Below are 22,590 nucleotides of genomic sequence, written 5' to 3'. Positions count from 1 at the left end.
TTCCTGATCAGTGTATACTTGTGAGCTGTTGTGCTGTTTGTAAATATGTCGCTAAAACTTTAATATTGTAATATTTAGCTGTGTTAGGTTTCTCTGTGTTCTTCACACAAAGGTGAGTGGAACTGAATAGGGTTGTTGAATGGGGAGGTGCTACGACGTAGGCTAAGGGTGTATGGCCCGGAGCTACCTATAAACCTACTAAACTAGAACTAAAAACTCCATCATAATGATAAGTGTGCATGATTTGTTCTCACCTCAGTCAGTCCTATGTGAGGTTTCTTGATAAGGTTTTGCAGGCAGCTGCTAAGAGTTCTTGTCAGAAGTAAGTTGGTTGATTTTCGCAACATGTCATCAATCTCTGTTGAACTGGACACACAAAGAAGTTTAGGCTCAGCAAGTTCTGATAGCTTACAGTTGCACAACAAAAAAAGGGAAAATTAAATCTGTAGAAATGTTCTAGGGATCCCATCAGTCTATGAAACAGAAATATTATATTTGTGTATTTGTTTATTCAGGAAAATGAGACAACATTAAATATCTGTCAGTTGCAAAAGTACTTGCAAAAGTAAGTGCACCTCTAAATCTTAGAGTTTGTTGCAATCATTGTGATGAAAACTCAAAAAGTGGATGATTTAGTTTAGTTTAGTTTATTCAGTTTAAGGACAGCATGCACTTACATTAATCTCTTTATAAAATTATATGCGCCCCAGATTTAGCAGAAGCTAATTTCCATCTGTAGTCCTACATAAAACATAAAATAAGACACCACATAAAAACGAGATAACCTTACGTACACACTCAGCCTAGAACTAAACAATGAGTAAGAGCACACAGTACCACACAACATATACATAACGTGTGAACCATGTATGGCGCGCGGCACATACTGCCACATGGCATACACAGCACACACAGGATGCCACATAGTAAAAATGTCATACATACATATGACACACAATCACTTGCTCCTGATGATAAGTATGAGATAAAACAACATGAGTGGTATCAGCAATCTACCTGTTATCAGTATATTTAAATTACGATTAAAATGTTTCATTTAAAAAAATAAAAAAATAAATAAAGTGGGACATAAGTACATTTATTGTTCTCCTGTAAAGTGCCAATGCCCAAAGAGCAATACTCATAGGAATAAATACCAGCAATGGTGATTCAGAGCTATTTTAAGCAGCAATAAACGACCCTAAAATACCCTAAAGCACGGATGGATTATTTTATGGACCACACGAATGTATGAAGAAATAATTAAATTATCAAAACTTAATAAATTATATTTAGGGAGAATGTTACAGTGGTGGTACTGTCTTGGCTTCCTGTCCAGTATTTTCAGGGCTTGCCCATAAAGAGATCTAATCAGATTTATAGTAGTTTGGTGTGAGTCCAACATGGCATACAGTATCTCATATAGGAGCGAAAAATGCAGCGGAAATTTAATATATTAAACTTCAGTACACAAGACTTTTTGTTATATATGTTTCTTAAAAGTCTAATTCGAGCAAAGAATAACACCTAGATATTTAAATCTAGGATGATGGTACAGACAAAGAAGCTTTCTAAGGACCTCAGAAAAAGAGTTGTTGTTGATCATCAGGCTGGAAAGGTTACAAAAGCAAAAAAAGTCCCGACCTTAGTCCAATAGAAATGTTGTGGAAAGTCCTAAAGCAGGCAGTTCATGTGAGGAAACCTACCAGCATCTCAGAACTGAAGTACTTCTGTACTGAGGAATAGGCAAAAATTTCCCCTAGTTGCTGTAGATGACTGATTAGCAGTTACTGGAAATGTTAAATTGCTGTTATTGCTGCACAAGAGCATCACAACAAATGCTGAAAACAAGGCTTCACTTACTTTTGCAACTGACAAATGGGGTATTGCCTCATTTTCGGGAAAAAAACAAGTAGAATATTTTTGCTTAATTTGTTTAATTGGGTTCTTTTTGTCTACTGTCAGGACTTCTCAGGACTCTGCTAATGTTCTGAGTCATTTTTAAGGCAGAAGTGTAGAAAGGGAAGGGTGAAGGTGCAAATTCTTTTAAGCGGCAGTGTATGTTGATGTACCTGCGATGAAGCGACTCGGAGAACTTCAGGCTGGCATAAATGAACTCTTTAACCTGTGTGTAGATCTGAGGAACAGACTGGGACATAGGCAGCTTCTTGGGAAAGTCTTGCTACTTACACAACAAAAATACACGAAACAGAAAAAAACAACAGGATTAAATGATAGTCTCATAAGTAAATACAGGTTATCTTCTGAGGATACAGTGGTATGAAAAAGTTTGGGCACCCCTGATCATTTTCAGGATTTTCCTTTATAAATCATTGGTTGTTCGGATCAGCAATTTCAGTTAAATATATCATATAGCAGACAAACACGGTGATATTTGAGAAGTGAAATGAAGTTTATAGGCTTAACAGAAAGTGTGCAATAATTACTTAAACAAAAGTAGGCAGTTGCATAAATTTGGGCACCACAACAGAAAAAATACATCAATATTTCGTAGATCCTCCTTTTGCAGAAATAACAGCCTCTAAACGCTTCCTATAGCTTCCAATGAGGGTCTGGAGTGTGGTTGAAGGTATTTTTGACCATTCTTCTTTACAAAACATCTCCAGTTCAGTCAGGTTTGATGGCTTTCGAGTATGGACAGCCCACTTTAAATAACACCACAGATTTTCAATAATGTTCAGGTCTGGGGACTGAGATGGCCATTCCAGAACGTTGTAGTTGTTCCTCTGCATGAATGCCTTTGTAGAGTTTGAGCAGTGTTTGGGGTCGTTGTCTTGTTGAAGTATCCAGCCCCGGCGCAACTTCAACTTTGTCACTGATTCTTGAACATTGTTGGCAAGAATCTGCTGATACTGACTGGAATCCATGCGACCTTCAACTCTTACAAGATTGCCAGTACCTGCACTGGCCACACAGCCCCACAGCATGATGGAACCGCCACCAAATTTTACTGTGGGTAGCAAGTGTTTGTCTTGGAATGCTGTGTTCTTCTTCCGCCATGCATACCGCCCCTTGTTATGTCCAAATAACTCAATTTTACATTCATCAGTCCACAGAACCTTATTCCAAAAGGAAGCTGGCTTGTCCAAATGTGCTTTAGCATACCTCAAGCGACTCTGTTTGTGGCATGTGCGTAGAAAAGGCTTCCGCCGCATTACTCTCCCATACAGCATCTCCTTGTGCAAAGTGCGCTGAATAGTTGAACGATGCACAGTGACACCTTCTGCAGCAAGATCATGTTGTAGGTCTTTGGAGCTGGTCTGTGGGTTGAGTTTGACTGTTCTCACCATCCTTCGCCTCTGCTTCTCTGAGATTTTTCTTGGCCTGCCACTCCGGGCCTTAACTAGGACTGTGCCTGTGGTCTTCCATTTCCTCACTATGTTCCTCACAGTGGAAACTGACAGCTTAAATCTCTGAGCCAGCTTTTTGTATCCTTCCCCTAAACCATGATGTTGGACAATCTTTGTTTTCAGGTCATTTGAGAGTTGTTTTGAGGCTCCCATGGTGCCACTCCTCAGAGAAGATGCAAAAGGGAGAACAACTTGCTACTGGCCACCTGAAATACCCTTTCTCACGATTGGCTTCACCTGTGTATGTAGGTCAAGGGTCAGTGAGCTTACCAAACAAACTTTGTGTTCCAATAATTAGTGCTAAAGGTACTCAAATCAATAAAACAACAAGGGTGCCCAAATTTATGCAACTGCCTACTTTTGTTTAAGTAATTATTGCACACTTTCTGTTAAGCCTATAAACTTCATTTCACTTCTCAAATATCACCGTGTTTGTCTGCTATATGATATATTTAACTGAAATTGCTGATCCGAACAACCAATGATTTATAAAGGAAAATCCTGAAAATGATCAGGGGTGCCCAAACTTTTTCATACCACTGTATCTCCTTTATGTGGCTGTAAGAATATACAAATGAATGTACAGGTTTGTGAGTCTGGTGCTTGAACTTGTTACCTTCTCTATCTCTGCATCGTGGAAGGGAAAGCGGCTCACAACCTGTTTGTACTCCTCTTCTGTATCCACTGGGATGGGACTGTAGTTGTCAAACTCAAAGATTTCCCTGAGGGAAATAAAGGTTATCATGTAATTCTCATGGTGGCTTGTTCATCCGTTAATAAAACAAAAATGGATATTAAACTTTTGTGAGTGACCCAATTCATTAAATATATATGTAAGATGTGTGAGCAATGTAACAACATTAAACACAAACCTTTTCACCAGTTTTTTGGATCAAGTGCATCTTTCTTTAACCCCTTAACATTCCTGTAACATTTGCCTAAAATGCCTAAAAAAGGCATACCCGTAGTTTTATTTGGCTTCAAAATGACTGTAGTTTGATGATGTGGACAGGAAAACACAATGGGACCACATCTTAAAGTCTTACCTAGTCCCATTTCAAATTTGACAATAATACTACAGAAAATTAGTATTTTATAAAGTTTTTCTCCAAGGATAACACCAGCCGTGCCAAAACAGTGCCAAAACTGTGCCATTTGGATACCCTGGTAACCAATCAGTCATGATCTTGGGCTCTAATGAAAGGTTACACTTACACGCCCAGTGTTTCTGCAATAACAATACGGACACACCAGCACACAGGGATAAATGCTTTCAACAGCGTAATCCTGTGTGCCGTAGCTATGCACGTTGAGTGCCACGGTACTGTAAGCGCACAAGGCTGGTCGTTCTGGGAAGAAACACCACCTGTCAACCTGCATATCATTGTCTGCAGAAATTCATTGGCTATTCAATGCGCCACTTATCAGTAAAGTGCGCTGCAAGTGGCTCGAGCGTCATACCAAAAAATAAATGCAGGTACCAGCCACTGAAGTGTCAATCAAAAGTTCAGAGTTCAGAGGTATGACAGAGTGGTTTATACATGCAAGCTAACTGAAGTTCATATCAAGAATATGTGGAAAATGTGCGCTTCTAACAGAAATTGTGAAAGTGTGCTGCAGCGTATATTGTGCCATTATAGATCAAAGTTTTGTCTGCTCATGGAATACTGTGAAGCGCAATAAATGAGTTGTATACATTTGTTTGTCTGGGACTGGTCTGACATAAGTGTTTACTGAGCCTGCAGTTCTGATTGTATCCTGAAATGGTATGCATTATTATGATCTCAAGAAATTAAACTTTCCAATGATGAATTACATGTGTTGGCACATAAACAGGGAGGATAAGTTAATGCCTGGTTTAATCGCGAAAACAGCCGACGGCCTGCAGACGGGCCATCAAAATGGCAAAGGGTTAAGTGCTTACTATTAAGTTTAAAAACTCCAACAACACAAACCAACAAAAGGAAAAAAACAAGAAACAACAGTAAAGGCAAAACTGTTACACTGCACTTTAAGGTCAACATCTCAATGGTTTTAGAATAAAATTGCTCTTAATACTACTAGGTAGTACACGGTCATTTAAGATTGTTAATTCTTATCCCTAAACCTGAAAAGGGATAAAGTTATAGTAGGAACATGACATTCTAAATTATAGTCACACATGAATGAAGCTCACCTGAAAACCAGTGCCCATTTCTTCAGCAGAGTTTCATTGTACTGGTCTCTGACCTCAAACAGCAGGTCAAATAACCGGTTCACTGGGAAGCCATAAATCTTCACACACATACAGAACACCAAATGTGTTTATCAGAGTTGTTCTGCACACATACGCATCACACAACTGAGTGTCAAATTAAGGACAGTTCTGAACCAACCTGTAGTGTGTCAGCAAAGATGACTATGAGATTCTTCAGTTCAAGGACCAGGTCTGGGTCATCACAGTATGACTGGAGATAAAAAAAAATAAAAAATAAAAACATATGGATGCTGCATATATCATTTTTATTAGTGTAAAATGTGGATATAAAATATAGGATGCAAAAGACATATACACACAGTAATGAAGCCTTACTAAACCCTGTATGAACAGCTTGTTAATGAAAAAAAACCCAATCAAACAAATGAAAACAGACTTCAGATCCCACCTAGCTGTGTCCCATTGGACAAGAGCACGCAGAACCCACGTAGGATCCTGCGCCTTAACCAAGATGTCACACTCTCAGAGACACATGCTGAGGCAGCCATTAGCAACTGCCTCTGCTCAAACCTTGCCGTTATCTACCCGGACTGTATCCTTGTATTATGTGTATTTATCAGTCAGTGAATGGAGGCTCTTCCATAAATAGATTCATTGTCATTAGCAGTGTGTGTGTGTATGTGTGTATGTGTGTTTGTGTGTGCCCCTACAGAGTGTGTGCGGAGCACAGCGATAATCTTGGAGAGGGCCATGTTCCACAGTTCATCCGTGAAAGCTCTTGTCACCAGCCCCTGGGTCGCATGCAGGATATGGTCCTCCACCACAAAGAACCTGATGACATGCACACAAAAAACACACATACTTTTAAATTTCATACTGACACAAACAGACAAAACTGTCTGACACACATACCATCATATGAGAGGAACAGCTTACCCTACAATCTGATTGAAATATCTTCTGTAGCCTTCCACTGTCTCGTGCTGAACACAAAAAAAAAAACACACACACAAAGCCATGTCAAACACAGGTGCATGAAAAAATACAATTTGTAGAAAAAGTTTCCCTCTAGGTAAGTGTACCAAGGCATCATCTGCAAATTGCGCAATTTTCTGTCCTCTACCTTCCCTAACTATACCCTTTACCTTCTCCTTTTGTTTTACTAATTGACCTAGGGGTTCCAAAAAGGTGAAATAACAGGGATTCACTGAACAGCCTTAACAACACTCCCACTCTAATATTATAGAATTAATGAACCCCCCAGTAATCTTGATACGAGCTATCGATTTAGATGCATATGATGTCCGCTTGGGTCTGCCTCCATTTGATAAAATTTGTCTGACCTGAATGAATCAGAGCCTTCCAGTATCTTTCACTGGGGATTGCTGATATGAGAAGCTTTGTTTCTCCCCCCTCCAGCACATCTGTTGATCTGTTTGATAAATTTTCTTTTGCAGTGCTAAGTTAGAAACAATGTGTTTCCCGCCATGCTTTATTTCCTGATGATTATTGTGTTATATCAAAATATAGTTAATATTATATGAAGAAATCCAGAATGAATTAGTTCATCAGAATAAAAGAAAGTTGTATATTCTCCCTTGAAACAAAGAGAAAAGGAAGTGAATCTACAAACACGAAAAGGCCGGTTTTCTGCACCAAATAACCCACAGAACCCAAGGTCATGAAACAGCCTGACTGCCTTTGTCCAGTGTTTCGAGCTTTTTGACACAACCATCTACAGCTCTCGTTTTATGCCCATTTGGCTTTTGGCTTGAAGCTATATGTCATGTTTGTACTCATTGACTTCTTTTTTGTTTATAGTTTCTTCCCATCCGTTTCATTTTCTTATGGTTCTTTTTCTTTTGTGACTTTAGCACATTTTACTTTTTATTTGGAACAAGCCAAGATAACCTCAAGAGTGCCTTATGCTTAGTAGTTCTTACACTAACTTAATTTTGCTTTGAGGAGTTTTTGTAATCAATCCAAAATGCTACCTCCGTTTAGAATCAAGGGATAGTCTGTGACAACAGAAAGTGAGTTATTCCTTCACAAACCTAGGAATAAGTCACTTTCCTAGGTTTGCACAACTGCACAACTGAAGAGGTTGTGCATACTGGAAAAAGAACACAGATCCAGTGTAAGAATATTTAGTCTGTGGTTCTGTTCAGATCTTGCATTAACATCTGACCTGGGAGATTCAACCACCAGTGGCTTTATTAGGTGTGCTCACACCTGGCAGTGAAATGCATCTCCTCATGCGTCTCCAGCCAATCTGACAGTTTTGCGCTCTGTATGCAAATAAACACCGACATCATTTGGGAAGCAGTAAAATATTTTAACTGCTACTGTCTCTAATGGATCTCTACCAGTGTGTCAGAACCACAAACATGGCTGTTTCTTTTGTCTGTGCATTATGACTTGGGCACATATGTTATTATTTATTGATATCAGCACAGACGTAGTTATTTTTGAGACCTGCACAAATGTCATATTATAACTCCAACCCTGGTAGGTTCCATACGCACCGTAATCTCCGGTAATAAAAGTGAATAAAGACACCAGCTCCTTATACACCACCATGATCGCATCAATAATTAACCAGATACTGTTTTTAATGACAGAATCACACACAGTGTACTTTTTTAATACTTACTTTACATACTTTTTGAATTTTTAATTCTTGTTTAGATTTATTTATTATTAAGTATGTTAACAGCTACACAGACGGAATATTTTAAAAGGCTCTCATTACTAATCAATGTTAGAAGTAGTCAAAACTTTACTGATGTAAGAGCACCACATGTGAAGGCATTGTGTGTTCACGCTACCAAAGAAAGTGGTCAAATGTGACCAACACCACCTCCAAATGTGGGTAGAGATCCCTCCAATGCATCGTCAATGCGTCTAGGGTGTGTTCACACCTTTACTTTACACTGGTCACCTGTGATTGGATTCCCCAAGAAGGCTGTTATTTAACGTTAACGTTATTTAATGAGAGAAACACAAACAGTGTACTTATATTAAATGCTTTCATTTGTTAATTCTTGTTTAGATTTATCTATTATTTAGTTAGTTAACAGCAACAAGGACAGGATATTTTAAAAGGTTCTTATTACTAATGAACAGACATGACTTGTTTTTTCCTTTTCTGGTGATCATTTATAACAGCAGCTATATATTTTTTTTCTGAATGAATGAGGTAAAACTCCACTGACACAGGGGCATTCCTGCTGAGTAAGCAGTCTTTAATGTGACTCAGGACACATTGCATTCACACTACCGAAGGAATGTGGATAAATGCAGACAAATGAGATCCGGACCACCTTCAAATCTGATCTCGATGTGGCCTAGATGCGTTCACACCTGTACTTTACATTGGTCACTTGTAATGGAATTCCCCAGGACAGATCTTAGTGCAAGATCTGAACAGGGCCGTAGATTCTGCTTGTACCCCAATCTTGCCTCCATTGTACCTTGTTGGGGTTGTACCAAAAAGTCTGAAGTCAATCGCTACAGACCTCCAAACTTTATGTGGCCTTCAGATTAGCTCAAGAACAGTGCGTAGAGAGCTTCATGGAATGGGTTTCCATGGCTGAGCAGCTGCATCTAAGCCATACATCACCAAGTGCAATGCAAAGTGTTAGACGCAGTGGTGTAAAGCACGCCTCCACTGGGCTCTAGAGCAGTGGAGATACGTTCTCTGGAGTGACGAATCAAGCTTCTCAATCTGGCAATCTCATGGACGAATCTGTGTTTAGTGGTTGCCAGAACGGTACTTGTCTGACTGCATTGTGCCAAGTGTGAAGGTTGATGGAGGGAGGATTGTATGATTGTTTTTCAAGAGCTAGGCTTGGCCCCTTAGTTCTAGTGAAAGGAACTCTAAATGCTTCAGCATACCAAGAGATTTTGGACAATTCCATGCTCCCAACTTTGTGGGAACAGATTGGGGATGGCCCATTCCTGTTCCAACATGACTGCGCACCAGTGCACAAATCAAGGTCCATAAAGATTTGGATTAGCGAGTTTGGTATGGAAGAACTTGACTGGCCTGTACCTCAACCCAATAGAACATCTTTGGGACGAATTAGAGTGCTGACTGCGAGCCAGGCCTTCTCGTCCAACATCACTGTCTGACCTCACAAATGCGCTTATAGCTGCAAAGGGTGGGCCTACGAATGGGATGTTACTTAAGTTCATGTGCGTGTAGAGGCAGATAAGTGAATACTTTTGGCAATATAGTGTACCTCACTAACAGACCACAGTATGGTAGCCATGAGGCTTCCTGGCCGTGTCAGATGATGTTCTTTCCAGCACAGGAGCTCCACAGGGGACTGTGCGCTCTCTATTCCTCTCCACCATGTACACACAAGATTTCCATAATAAAAGAAGCAGCTGCCATATCCAGAAGTACTCGAATGATATCAGACAGGAACGATCCGGAATACAGGGAGGTGGCCAAGAACTAACGACTGATATGAACTCAATCACATTCTCATCAACGCCTCCCAAACAAAAGAGATGGTGACTGACTTTTGCATGAAGGTTTCACAGACTGCACTGGTGAGCATACAGGGATTGGACGTTGAGATGAATACAAAAACATGGGCATTCACTTGAACAATGAACTAGACTGGTTGGACAGCCCTAGTATCCTGTACAAGAGGGGCCAAAGTCGCTGAGGTCCATTGGAAATTGAGGTCCTTTGGGGTGTGTAGGACATTACTAAGAACATTTTATAATACAGTGGTTTCATCAGCAACCTTATACACTGTAGCCTGCTGGAGGGGAAGAATAACAGAGAGGGACAAGAAAAGACTGGACAAAGAGGGCAGTTGGGTGAGAAGGGTGTTAGCCAAACTGTCAAATATCCTAAGTATGTTCTCTCACCACCAGTACAAGATGTTTGGGACCCTTCAGCCAAAGAGTGTTGTCCCAACAGTGCAAGAAAGAGCTTTTGTCCCTGTAATTAGTCTTTAACATCAACATTTCTTAACACCGCTGCTGAGTTTCCTTCACACCTAAAGGACCACCTACAGCCTCTAGACAATATATCCGTCTATTAGGATATTGACTTAATTATCATTGCAATCTGTACAATAATATTTGTTCTTTTCTGAAGTGCAATAGACATATCTTAGCTTTTTACGTATTTATTGTTTAATTTATTTATTGTGTTAATATTTTTTGTTTCACTGAATTCTATTTAACTTTACTGTAGTTTGTATTTACTTAAACATGTTATAACAACTGTAAATATTTCTTGTACCTTTAAAATATTATACTATTATATTGTTTTTCTCTCACCTTATTCTATTTTTACTTTTTATCTAACTTGTATTTGCATTGTCTTGCCCTTCCACTGTAACACCTAAACTTCCCCTTGGGGATCAATAAAGTCTTATCTTTTTTTCTGTCACTCTATATTCAAAAAGTTTATAGTCTCACCACAATAAAATCATTTGAATGTTTTGGAAGCAGAGCACAATGACCACTTTCGGGCCCGGAGTTCAGAGGACGATGGAAGGTTCAATTTATTCCTCAGGTGGGTGTCAACAAAAAAAATCACCAACTGAACGCTCTGCTCCTCTCCTTCCTTCACTCTGTAAAATATTCTCCCTTTGTGAATGTCGCTCTTTGTCTGTCGGTCTGGTTCCTCTGATTTCTGTCTTTTTTTGTGTGTGTCAACTATTCTGTTGTTGGCCTTCCTGATCGAGTCCCTGCTCTGGTCACAATCAATGACTTTTCCAAAACAAACTTCAATGGTCCTGCCATGTTGCCGTTGCTCCAGAATTCCCCTAGTGACGCTATATTGACATGTGATTCCAGTGAGCGGAACAGGAAGTCCTCATTCCTGATTGTCATCTAGTAAGAGGGCATGTAGGGGTTAACTCCTATGTGATATTTGTGTGTAACAGTATTGGCCAAAAACATGTTTTGTGAGGTCATGATGATCTCCAGTTAATCTCCAAATTCAGTTCAGATCCTGAAACAATTCAGATCCAGGGAAATGTTTGCTCTACATTTGACATAGCAATATCACAGGTTTATTTGATTCTGCCTTATTAGCTAGCTGGTCAGAAAATTCAGTAGATATCTAGGTCAAAGCTGTTTCGTCCAAGCAAACACTTCTGGTAATAAAAATGGACTGAGTTCAAACTTAGCCCCTCCTCCCCATCTCAACAACAGGGAGAAGCAGAGGTGAGTGACGGTTGAGCAAGCCAGGGACTAGATAGCTCTGGTCAAGGTGCTGCTTTGCAGACTTGATTTGATTTTGATTTGCATGTGTGGGTGCGTGCAGAGCTCAACTGCCCTCTTGGTCAAACAGACACTCAGACCAGTGGCTCTTGATAGGTACATGACATAGAGGGGCAGCAGAGACGACAAATGAAGACAGCAACATTGAATGGTTGTGACATCCTGTCATTACAGCCTTCATGCTGTTATTTGCTGGGGGCTTCACATATCCACTGCTCAAGGATTTATTAATTAATGTGCCAAAAAAGAAAAACATGAAGTAAATACAGGTAGAGCCCCACAATGCTAATATGTCATAAATAATGACTTTTGCATACGTGGATACACTGTTTCTAGAACGCTCCTACTTAGTATATCTTTAATAATATGTGTTGCTCACCATGTTAGCCTGTGGCTGTAGCACTAGCCGGGCCTGTTTTTTTCTCTGTTTCCTGTAGTAGTTCTCAAATGTTTCTCTGTCACCCTGCAGACACAAAAAAAAGATAAAGAAACAGACTTTAGGTAATCTACATTTGAAAATGCAATAATTTAGCTTATCAAAAACATTATTGTTGTGTGAAAAGTATTGCATGCAGTGTATTAGCATTCATTAACTGAGAGCAACTGAACAACATCTAACAAACAAGAAAAGGTCTCTCATGAGTATGCTGTTACTGTTCTGGTATGAGGTTTATTTCAGTCTCAGTGATGAGGTAATTTGTTCATCATGTGAAATTCTGCAATTATATACCCATCACACAATATTTCTTAGTTTTGTAGTTGTGAAATCAGTGGAGACACCTACCAGAACTGTATATATATGCAGACACCTGTAGACAGGTGAGAAGTCCACCAGGTCCTGAGCTGTAAGAATCTGTCAGACACAAACCCGATTAAATTAAACACTATTTCTTGTACATTGATTCAGTGGTGCTGTTTCAGTGGTGCTAATGGAAATAAGTAGAAAATTGAACATTAACTATACTACTGACTGAAAACAATTATAGTGCTTACAATCTAAATGAGTTGCAAAATCTATGCCCGAATATAGAGCTCCTGATCATGCAACATGACAAATGACTCATGTATACAGTATATACAGATTCACTACAACATTACGCAACAGAAAAGAAATTATTAGTTATTTTAGTATTATCATTTCCTGTCAAACCCACTTGTCCCTACCTCTTCATCAGTCTCCTCCTCATCTCCTGTGTCGCCATCCATCAGCAGGCTATTGGGTGTTTGAGCGCACATTTGTTCATTGAGGGAGTACACAGGCTTGTTGTAGTGGCCCAAACTGGCCTGCTTTGATACTGCACTGTTAAAAGTCCTGTGCTGCTGTGCCTGGACACACACACACACACACAAGTCAATGAGCTAATAAATATGTATTCACATCTGCTTGTGGAAATGATAAAAATACACTCTCATACCTGTCTCATGGCAGTCTCTCCAACCTTGTCTGAATGCTTCCGGATGCTCTCCAAGAAATCCTTAAGATCTGACATGGAGATTTCTTTGATCTCCTCTCTTAGTCTAGGGAGATTTTCATCCATGATCTGACAAAACCTGTAATGACTGACCCTGCAGGAGACACAGAAAAACCAGAACCAGAAAAACTAATTAAATCCAGAGTGTGACAACCTATCAGCAAATTTTAACCAATTTAACCAATACAGTCCTCTTCAGACTTCCAATAATATGTTATCGCCACATTCTTTATGAAATGTAATTCCTTTTGAAACAAGTCAGTCTGAAATTGACTTGTTTCAATAGAAACAAGTCAGTTTCAAACTGCATAATTTGATATTTTCACATAAATAATGGATCAAATGAATTCCATTGATTTCATCAACAAGGCTCTTAATTTTCATTTTGATTCTTTGACGCTCAGCTGAACTATTATGGTTCACTCTCATGGTTCTCACTGGCCTTGTTTCCAACCACAGTGGGAAGGTGAGAAAAAAAAAATATATATATGTGTATGTGTGTGGGGGGGTGTGGGTGTGTGGGCGTGTGTGTGTGTGTGTGTGTGTATATATATATATATATATATATATATATATATATATATATATATTTATATGGGAACACTTTATAAATAACAGATAAAACACACTTTGAAACACATAGCATTCATAGCAAAGAAGTTCATAGAAGTTTGAGAGAATGCATATGTATGTATATACTATATATGCTAAACACTCAGTAAAGCAGGAAGTAGGGGTGCTGGGGGTGCTGGAACACTCAGAGCATGATAAAAAAAATACTGATTTCTATACTTTCTATGCACGCTTATTGGCAGCCTGCAGTTGTGTTTTGGAGGTTGTGCTTGATGTTTTATATACATGCCATTTCGTGCATCCTTTTGTTAAAACTCTTGTATTATATATTATATTATATATTATATATATTATATATTTGTATTATAAGCATTCAGGTGGTAAGACCAAGCTACAACTGTTTACATGAGGGTTGAAAACATTTAGAGTATTCCTTCAATACAATGATTTAAGCCTACCTTGGAATGTAGACCTTCTGTAACTGCTCCATGGTTTTCAGAGCAGCATAGTATCTGTAGAGATAAACAGGACAGCTTCAGTTAGGATGTCCCGGTTCTTTAAGGACAAGTTCACAATTTGTGAATTGTGGCAGGTTATTGCTGTGAATAAATAAATACTTCAACATTTTGACTTGGCTGTCATGCCACATCACAACAGTATCCCAGAACGCTTAATAATTTGCTGATTTTCATCAAGCTGGAAGGAGTTACAGTCATCTCAGGATAAACTGGTAGGTTAAATCAGATTATTAGATTGCATCAAGTCAATCTTTAATAATCTGAAAACCATAGATATTTTCCATTCCCTGTTGTTTTGAACAGCATACCACCCACGGCGTAAAGAAATAGTTTATTAGATGGTTGGTTACCTTTTAGATTCCAACTGCTCCTTTAGTTTGCTGTACATTTCTAGCACTGCAAAGGAGGAGAGAAAAGGTAGCAGGATAAGTATGTTGGTTCAAGCATTCTGCTCAGTTGTTCTCCTAGAGAACAAATTTAACTGTCAACGGAAAGTGTCTGACCCCACGTCTGATACTATTTTTGGGATAGGAGCAAAAAAACAACCACACATTACAAGTTACCAGTAGGCTGCACTGAAGGGACAGACCTCCACACTGTGACAAGAGAATTAGTTCTGTCATTACTGTAGCATACTATATATCATCTTAACTGCTATACCATGCAGATACAATCTTTATTGACAAATATTTTGTGTAACTAATACCAAAACCATTAACACCACGTTGACATAGAAATTAAAATTAGCAGCAAAACAACATAAAAAGCAGCTGTGATACCTGGTATGCAGAGCTGAAGCTTCTCCACTGTGGTGGCCATGTTCCTTTGCTGGATTCGACAGCGAATTACCTCCTCTGTCTGAGATTTCACCTGGCAGAGGAAGTACAAAATGGATGAAGACAATTAGAAACAGACAACGGAGACCAAGGAGAAAAGGTGCAGTTTGGTGTTCACATTCATGCATAGGCAATACATGGACTTACCTCCCGCCCAGCTTCTTGAAGTCTTTGATTAGTGTCCGTCACTTGACCCTTGAAGAAAAACAGATGTAAACTATAAAGCAAACAAATCTCTTTTCTTCTTTTTCTTAATTCAGATTTCTTTTACATTACTTTAATTTTAAAGGTCCAAATATATCTGAATATTGAATTGATTCATTGAATTCCACTGGTCATCCACTATGAAACTTAATCTATAAATTTTCAATATTTGAACAGTGTCTGTTCTCATTAGTTAACACGTCCCACTAAACTGGTTAGCCCTCTCTAGAAGTTTTAACTCAAAGGCAATTGGAACCGAAGTCTTCACACAAAAAGCTTCTATTAAGGTTGGACGAAAATAATTTTAAAGCAGGATCAGTTAAAATAACTAAAAGGCTCTGAACGGTTGCAGACACTTGGTCACCATTGTTTTGCCCTGCTCTGTTTTGTCTCACTGTCACTTTGGCTAGGTTAGCAATTAGATATACTTACTGTCTCTAATCCCACCCACTGGATAGTGACAACAAAAATTTTTTAATTTTTCATACTTAAAACAGACACTTGCAAAAGGGAAATCTGAACCAAGAGCAGGAATGTGGCTGACACTACAATATAACTATACATTTGGGCAAATGTGACGACAGATATCATGTGAACTACAAGTGCTATAGAATCTGTGATACTGGCGGACAAGTTAAGACAATATGAAAGGAAATTGCTCAATATATTTTTTCTTTGACAGAAAATGTTCTTTAATTTGGTCCTTTCTCTGTACAAGTCAAGTTAGTTCAAGGGGACAGTGTATTGTCCATGTAGCAGTCAATGTGGCATGAAAAAAAGCGAACAGTTCTGTTATCACCTCTTCATGACTGCAGTCTAGTAATCTTTCTTACCATCAATTTCTCAGCATCAGCACGGACTTTGAGGAGCTCTGTGATGGCATCTACAAAGCCTTGGTGATGAAAATTGCACATCTTCTCAATCTCACGGTCATGGTTTCTTATCCTGGCATCCAGCTTTTCCATGAAACGCTTGTGGGCATTGGGTTGGTCATCATAAATAGACCTGAGAAAGACAAAAGAGGTGAGTAAACAGTATAGATAAAGGATCCAAACTATGACTTTGATTCCCTCATGTAACTTGATTATTAGTAATTCCATTTTTGGATGGAATTATTTATAAATACAAAATGGCTCTTGATAAAAATTAAATTCAGCACCCCCGTGGCCCTCTAGAGGACAAGTGGTTGCAGAAAATGAATGAATGATCAGGATCGGATCAAGGGGAAAAAAAACGTGTTCGGGACATCCCTAATATATAATTATGGTGGTGTTGAGCAAATAAACCTACATATACCCATGTCCATATATCTTCCTATAAGATCTACATCTACATACAATAGTAGCCCCATAGCATACTGGTTTTCCATTGCGTTGCTACAGAAGTCACAAGCACTTTTAATAAAATGGACAGTTATTTAAATACAATGTAAAGGCAGAGTTTCCTTCTCCATCTCCCACCAGTTTGCAGTATTATGCTACTTATCATATGCATTGACCAGGCATAACATTCAACCTTCCTAATATTGTGTAGATCTCCCTTGTGCCTCCAAAACAGTTGTGACTCATCAGAGAATGGACATGGGTGTTCTGAGGGTGTCCTGTGGTGTCTGGCAATAGAATGTTGTTAGTGAGGGCCTTTGGGTCCTGTGGGTTGAGGGGAGGGGCCTCTGTGGATCATCCCACAGATATTTCATCAGTTTGGGATCTAGTGAATTTGGAGGCCAGGTCAACACCTTGTGCTGTTCTTCATGTTTTTTTGAGTTGTTCCTAAACCGTTTTTGTATCTCTGTCTGTGTCAGGCTGCATATTCACGTCACCTGTCTGTCAGTGGTCATAATGTTATGCCTGTGTACATCTTATCATATACATTGCCATAAACTAGGACTGGGAGATAGGGCCAAAAAAATTAAATGTCTGTGTTTTAAAGGGGTCCTAGAACATAAATAAGCCCTGCAATGAAACAGTTTGTTTTTCCCGCCCACTCAGCAAGTTCATGAATAATGAAATGAGCTGCGTGCTGATTGGCCAGTTTACCCAAAGGCTGATTGGCCCACATATCCTGAAAGCTGATTGGCCTAATCCACCGGGCTGAAGCTCGAGCCAAAGCCGGCTTGATACTTTTTTTTTTTTGTAATATATTTTTTGGGGGCTTTTTGTTGCCTTTATTATAGAGATAGCTGAAGATAGACAGGAAAAGGGGGCAGAGAGAGAGGGGATAACACGCAGCAAAAAGCCACAGGTCGGACTCGAACCCTAGGCTGCTGCAACAAGGACTCATCCTCGGCACATGGGTCGCCAGCTCTACCCACTGAGCTATCCCGGCGACACAGCCGGCTTGATACTGTCCGAGGTTGGAGAAACACTCCGGGGTGAAGTGGGCAGAACAAACTACCAACCTCGGGTTGAAGCTCTGTGGAACGCGGTTGTAAATGAACATCAACCATTCCCGCTGACAGTTGAGTTCTTGGGGAAGTCTGTGTAGAGTCTTGACCTGCCCCAAACATCCTGGAACATTACACGCATAGTCCGACATACCGTATCCCTCTTGTCAGAAACTGCGGTTAGCTGTCGCTGGGGCTAGCTAGCTAACGCCTCCGCCCTTACAGTGGGCTGGAACATGCAAATGAGAGAGGGTGTATCCAAAAGGGCTGGGCGCCTATTACGTAATATCGGAGCTCTGTTCAGATTTGCCCATTTCAACACGGCCGTTTCTAGTTTTGAATTTGCATACAAAAGCAGGCTGGAGAAGGCGGTGAAGTTTTTGGTGTGGTCCTTAGACACCACTCGGAGCCTAAATTCAACAGGAACAACGTAAATGTGGTTTTGATTCTAGGACCCCTTTAATGTTATGGACCTATTTGATAAAAATTTAAATTATATTATTTTTGAATAATGTAAAGTGGCACTGCTAGGCAATGAGTCCAGAAACATTCACACTGAAAATATTACAGAAGACAGGTTGTATTATCAAAATGTCTCCGGTATGCTCGTTTTCACTATAATGTGGTTTCATATAACTGTGAAATAGTTTAAATGAACATTCTTCTATAATAAAGTGACGCTGGTGAGCAGAAGATAACATAAAAACAACTTGTATCACAAGTATTGCTGCTATACCATTTCCCTATCAGTGAAGAAATGTGACAAGCTTTATTCTGTGTCATTTCATTGTCTACAGCAGCTGTAGATGCCTTAATGTGCAACATGCCAGCAACCCAAAGCAAACATCACTAACTCACCACAGAGAACTGGTCAGTGTTTGTGTGACAGAAGGAGAAAAAGAAATTTGCAATTTAGGCATTTTTTTTAATTATTCAAAAACAAAAACTCTAATTTTATATATCACCTAGCCTTACTATACACAGTTGAAGATGACTGATGTATTAGGATTTTTCATATATTTGCATGTAGAATGATCACTCAGAAAGAAAGTGTGTACACGACACAGCTGTCACTAAAAAGAGTAGAGAATGACAGAGGTGTGCCTGCGCACTCTTCAAACTTATTTCTTTTCAGAAACTTGCTAAAAAGTTATCTGAAAATAGGCCCTGTTCACATCTCAACACATTTATGCCTGAAAAGCCACCATGTGAAATTAAGTTGTATATCCTCAAACAGTGATCCTCCCTTTATTTACACCTAATTATGAGAGACTCTTTCTGAGTCACAGTCTCACAGCAGGCTGTTAGCAGTAGTGAAATGACTGTACTTTGATGCTTCCAAGGCGTAAATTATAATTTGAGATATTGCATATCTCTAACTTATTTAACTAATGTTAAGAACATGGATAAATAAACAAATAATTACTAATCGGTAGACATTCCATAAGCAAGAGACTACACTGCTCACTATGTGTTCCAACACAATATTCTACTAAGTCGAGCCCTCTGAGTCTCCTCCATGTTGTACAGGTTTATTTGCATACAGAGCATGGAACTGAGATCCAATCAAAACTGGTCACCTAAGATGCAGGTTTATGCCAGCTGTGAACAACTGGCAACTATGAGGAAAACTTCTAAATGAGTTTGCTCACTCAGAAATGGAGAAGGCCAGGTGTGTAGAAATAGAGAGGAAAGATGGAAACACTGATTCAGCTTCATGGAAAACTCGTGTTATGTAACAATATGGTTTACAACCTGGGGTGCAAGGGGGCCACAAATTGTTCTGTGCTTTGAGGATGTCATAATTAGATGCACTGCCTGCCTAAAAAAAAAAGTCACCACTAAAAAAAAATGTTCACACTCTAATATTTCATTGGACCGCCTCTAGCTTTGATTACATCATGCACTCGCTATGACATTGTTTCGATAAGCTTCTGCAATGCCACTTTTCACCAAGACCTTGTTTTGACGATGGGAGAGTCTGACCACTGTGCAAAGCCTTCTCCAGCACATCCATCCCAAAGATTCTCAATGGGGTTATGGTCTGGACTCTGTGGTGGCTAATCCATGTGTGAAAGTGATGTCTCATGCTCCCTGAACCACTCTTTCACAATTTGAGCCCCATGAATCCTGGCATTGTCGTCTTGGAATATGCCCGTGTAATCAGAGAAGAAAAAATCCATTGATGGAATAACCTGGTCATTCAGTATATTCAGGTAGTCAGCTGACCTCATTCTTTGGGCACATAATGTTGCTGAACCTAGACCTGACCAACTGCAGCAACCCCACATCAACGCCAGATACGCTCCCTAGCAAATGAAAGACTTTTTTCCAGTTAGCCTCACTGATTAGTGGTTTTCTTAAGACTACACAACTGTTCAGTCCCAATCCCTTGAGTTCCCTTCACATTGTACGTGTGGAAATGCTTTCACTATTAAACATGGCCCTGAGTTCTACTGTTGTTTTTCTATTTAGAGATGAAATCGTTTATTATTACATAATTGTGTTGGCAACTTTTAAAGCCATGATAATAACTGAATTATCTCAAATAATCTTGATGAATGTTTAGATACCCTTGAATTTTTGGCCTGCTTCTATACACAAGCTGACACACACAGGATTAATCGAGTGTCAGACATTAGTGTCCAAACCTGTGACTTATTCAATTGTAATTAGTGTCCGCGTATAAAGAGTCGAAGAGTTTGTTAGCTCTGACTCCAAAAAACAGGAAGGGGAACTAAAAACATACGGAAATCAGTAGTATTAAAAATGGAAAAGGGAATGATATTGATAAGATATCAAGACACGAGCTAGTAGATCTAGAACTGCAAGGAAAATTTTGCTTAATGATAAAAAAAAAAAAAGATGAGAAATTTCAGCTGAAATACAGGCTTCTCTGGAAAAAAGTAGTGTGGCTGTTTCAAAATACACAATAAAGAGACTCTTGAACAAAAATCAACTGCAGAATCAAGTTGCCCCAACAAAAAGTATACCTTCCATACTGTAAAGCATGGAGGTGGATCTCTGATTTGATGCCAAGAGAAACACATCGTGTTATCAGTATTAGATGGCAATTTACATTCATCAGCCTGGAAAAAGTATATGGGACGCACCAGGACATTTCAAAATGACAACGCTTAAAACACAAAGCAAAGGCAACACTTGTGGCTCCAGGGGAAAAATGAAAAGTTCTAGAGTGGTAGCCACAGTTTTCAGACAAAAAAATCATTGAGCCAGTTTGAATGGGTTACACATGCCATCCATGAAAGATGACCCGAGAATTTGGGGGACCTAGAGGATGTTGTACCAACTGAGAAAATAAAAGTCCCAGTCCACAACTACCAGACACAACTTAAGCCATCATCAACTTTTGTACAGAAACATCTTGAGCTCGATAGCTATGTTTTGTTTAATAATTGTGCTATTTTGTGTTGTCTTATAGCTAAATTTGAATCTGATGTAACCACTGAATTAAAAATAAAATACATGTGTTTTGTTTGATCACTCGCGTTTCTTTTAAACGATGGCACATTTCGCTTTTTAAAGTTTTTGTTGTTGCCATTATAATTATTAGCTGTTTTTTGATCTATCGATCCAAAAAATAAATAAATAAATCACTGAAAGTGAAATAAGCTGTGAGGGGAGGACAGCCGTCCCTTGAGAGAATACTACAGTCTCCCCAGGTGTGCTGAAAAGCATCCGCTGCCTACAGACATGTCTATGTGTGAGGGAGAGAGGGGTGGATGCAGCTGAAGCTATGTTTATTAGCAACTGACCAACGAATGTCATTCATTGCGGCCTTAATCAGCTACTAATGTCGATAATTACCAAATATAGCCAGTGCAGCGCGCTAGGGAATATTAGCTAAAGCCATTTTGCATCTCAATTCAGGGCTATCAATCTCTTTTGACAATACCAGGAAGTGGCGATGACTCATCTTATCGTGGCATAACGGAAAGCCGGAGCCTTTTTAATATTCACATTTTCGCTAAATAACTTGTCGAAATTGTTACCTGCTAACTAACGTCAGCTGCAAAAAGGATATCTGTGATATATGTCTCACAGCCACACCCACAAATGATGTTTACATTTCTGACAGGTCACCAAGTCGTCCAACATAACGCAGCACCTGAAAAATCCCACACGAACTCGATTTTCCAAAACCCGCATTTAATTGTCTAACTCTGTCTAACAATGGTGGATGCTAGCCCGTTCGCTAACATGCCAGCTAGCACCGTTGCTCAATTCAACACCATATTGGCTGTTGGCTAGCATTGCTAACCTTAGCTTGCCGGTGGCTGGGACAGCTAAGCTAGCTTCTGAACAATAGGTCGGATAATGTAGGACATGCAACCAGACACAGAGACGTTACTACTGGTAAGGGCTTTCTAAGAACCCATATATCCTACCGAAGCGTAGGACCGACACACGCCGTGTCGGTGCTCTCAATTTCCTGCAAAATCCGCTCGTGCTCCGTTATACACTCCAGGGTTTCATTCTCTGCCATGATTGTTGTGTACGTTACGCCTGTCACTGCAGCTACAGCAGAGTACAGGTCACAATGAGGTCTGGCCTGTGGGGGGCGCACTACACCTGTAATTATTTCCTTTATCGACTTTGTTTCCACACATCCTGTGCAACAGAATCGCATATCCTTAAACTTTCACTCCAACTGCGGCCACGCTAGCAACAACATACTGTAATGAAAGTTATTATCATGTTTTCCATAATTTCAGAAATGTAAAAGCAAATCGCTTTATTACTAATGCATTAATCTTGTA

At 39.5% G+C, this 22,590-nt stretch overlaps 1 protein-coding gene across 1 annotated transcript in view; it reads right to left on the bottom strand.

Moving 5' to 3' along the window:
- exoc6 (exocyst complex component 6) overlaps positions 1–22,356 on the bottom strand; it is a 40,273-nt gene extending 17,917 nt beyond the window's left edge. The window contains exons 1-17 of the mRNA XM_084567607.1: positions 22,219–22,356; positions 16,260–16,431; positions 15,370–15,417; positions 15,166–15,256; positions 14,737–14,782; positions 14,327–14,380; positions 13,239–13,389; positions 12,988–13,149; positions 12,608–12,676; positions 12,203–12,286; positions 6,505–6,551; positions 6,279–6,399; positions 5,747–5,818; positions 5,548–5,645; positions 3,988–4,093; positions 2,073–2,182; positions 255–366 (exon numbers count right to left, since the gene is read on the bottom strand). Of these exons, the coding sequence (XP_084423733.1) occupies positions 255–366; positions 2,073–2,182; positions 3,988–4,093; positions 5,548–5,645; positions 5,747–5,818; positions 6,279–6,399; positions 6,505–6,551; positions 12,203–12,286; positions 12,608–12,676; positions 12,988–13,149; positions 13,239–13,389; positions 14,327–14,380; positions 14,737–14,782; positions 15,166–15,256; positions 15,370–15,417; positions 16,260–16,431; positions 22,219–22,316 (1,641 nt within the window). The 5' untranslated portion in view covers positions 22,317–22,356. The remainder of the gene's footprint in view (positions 1–254; positions 367–2,072; positions 2,183–3,987; positions 4,094–5,547; positions 5,646–5,746; positions 5,819–6,278; positions 6,400–6,504; positions 6,552–12,202; positions 12,287–12,607; positions 12,677–12,987; positions 13,150–13,238; positions 13,390–14,326; positions 14,381–14,736; positions 14,783–15,165; positions 15,257–15,369; positions 15,418–16,259; positions 16,432–22,218) is intronic.
- Between the last annotated feature and the right edge of the window lie 234 nt (positions 22,357–22,590).

The sequence above is a fragment of the Chelon labrosus genome (assembly GCF_963514085.1).
Source record: "Chelon labrosus genome assembly, chromosome: 19".
Lineage (NCBI taxonomy): Eukaryota > Metazoa > Chordata > Actinopteri > Mugiliformes > Mugilidae > Chelon > Chelon labrosus.
This window is presented reverse-complemented; position numbering and strand designations above follow the sequence as displayed.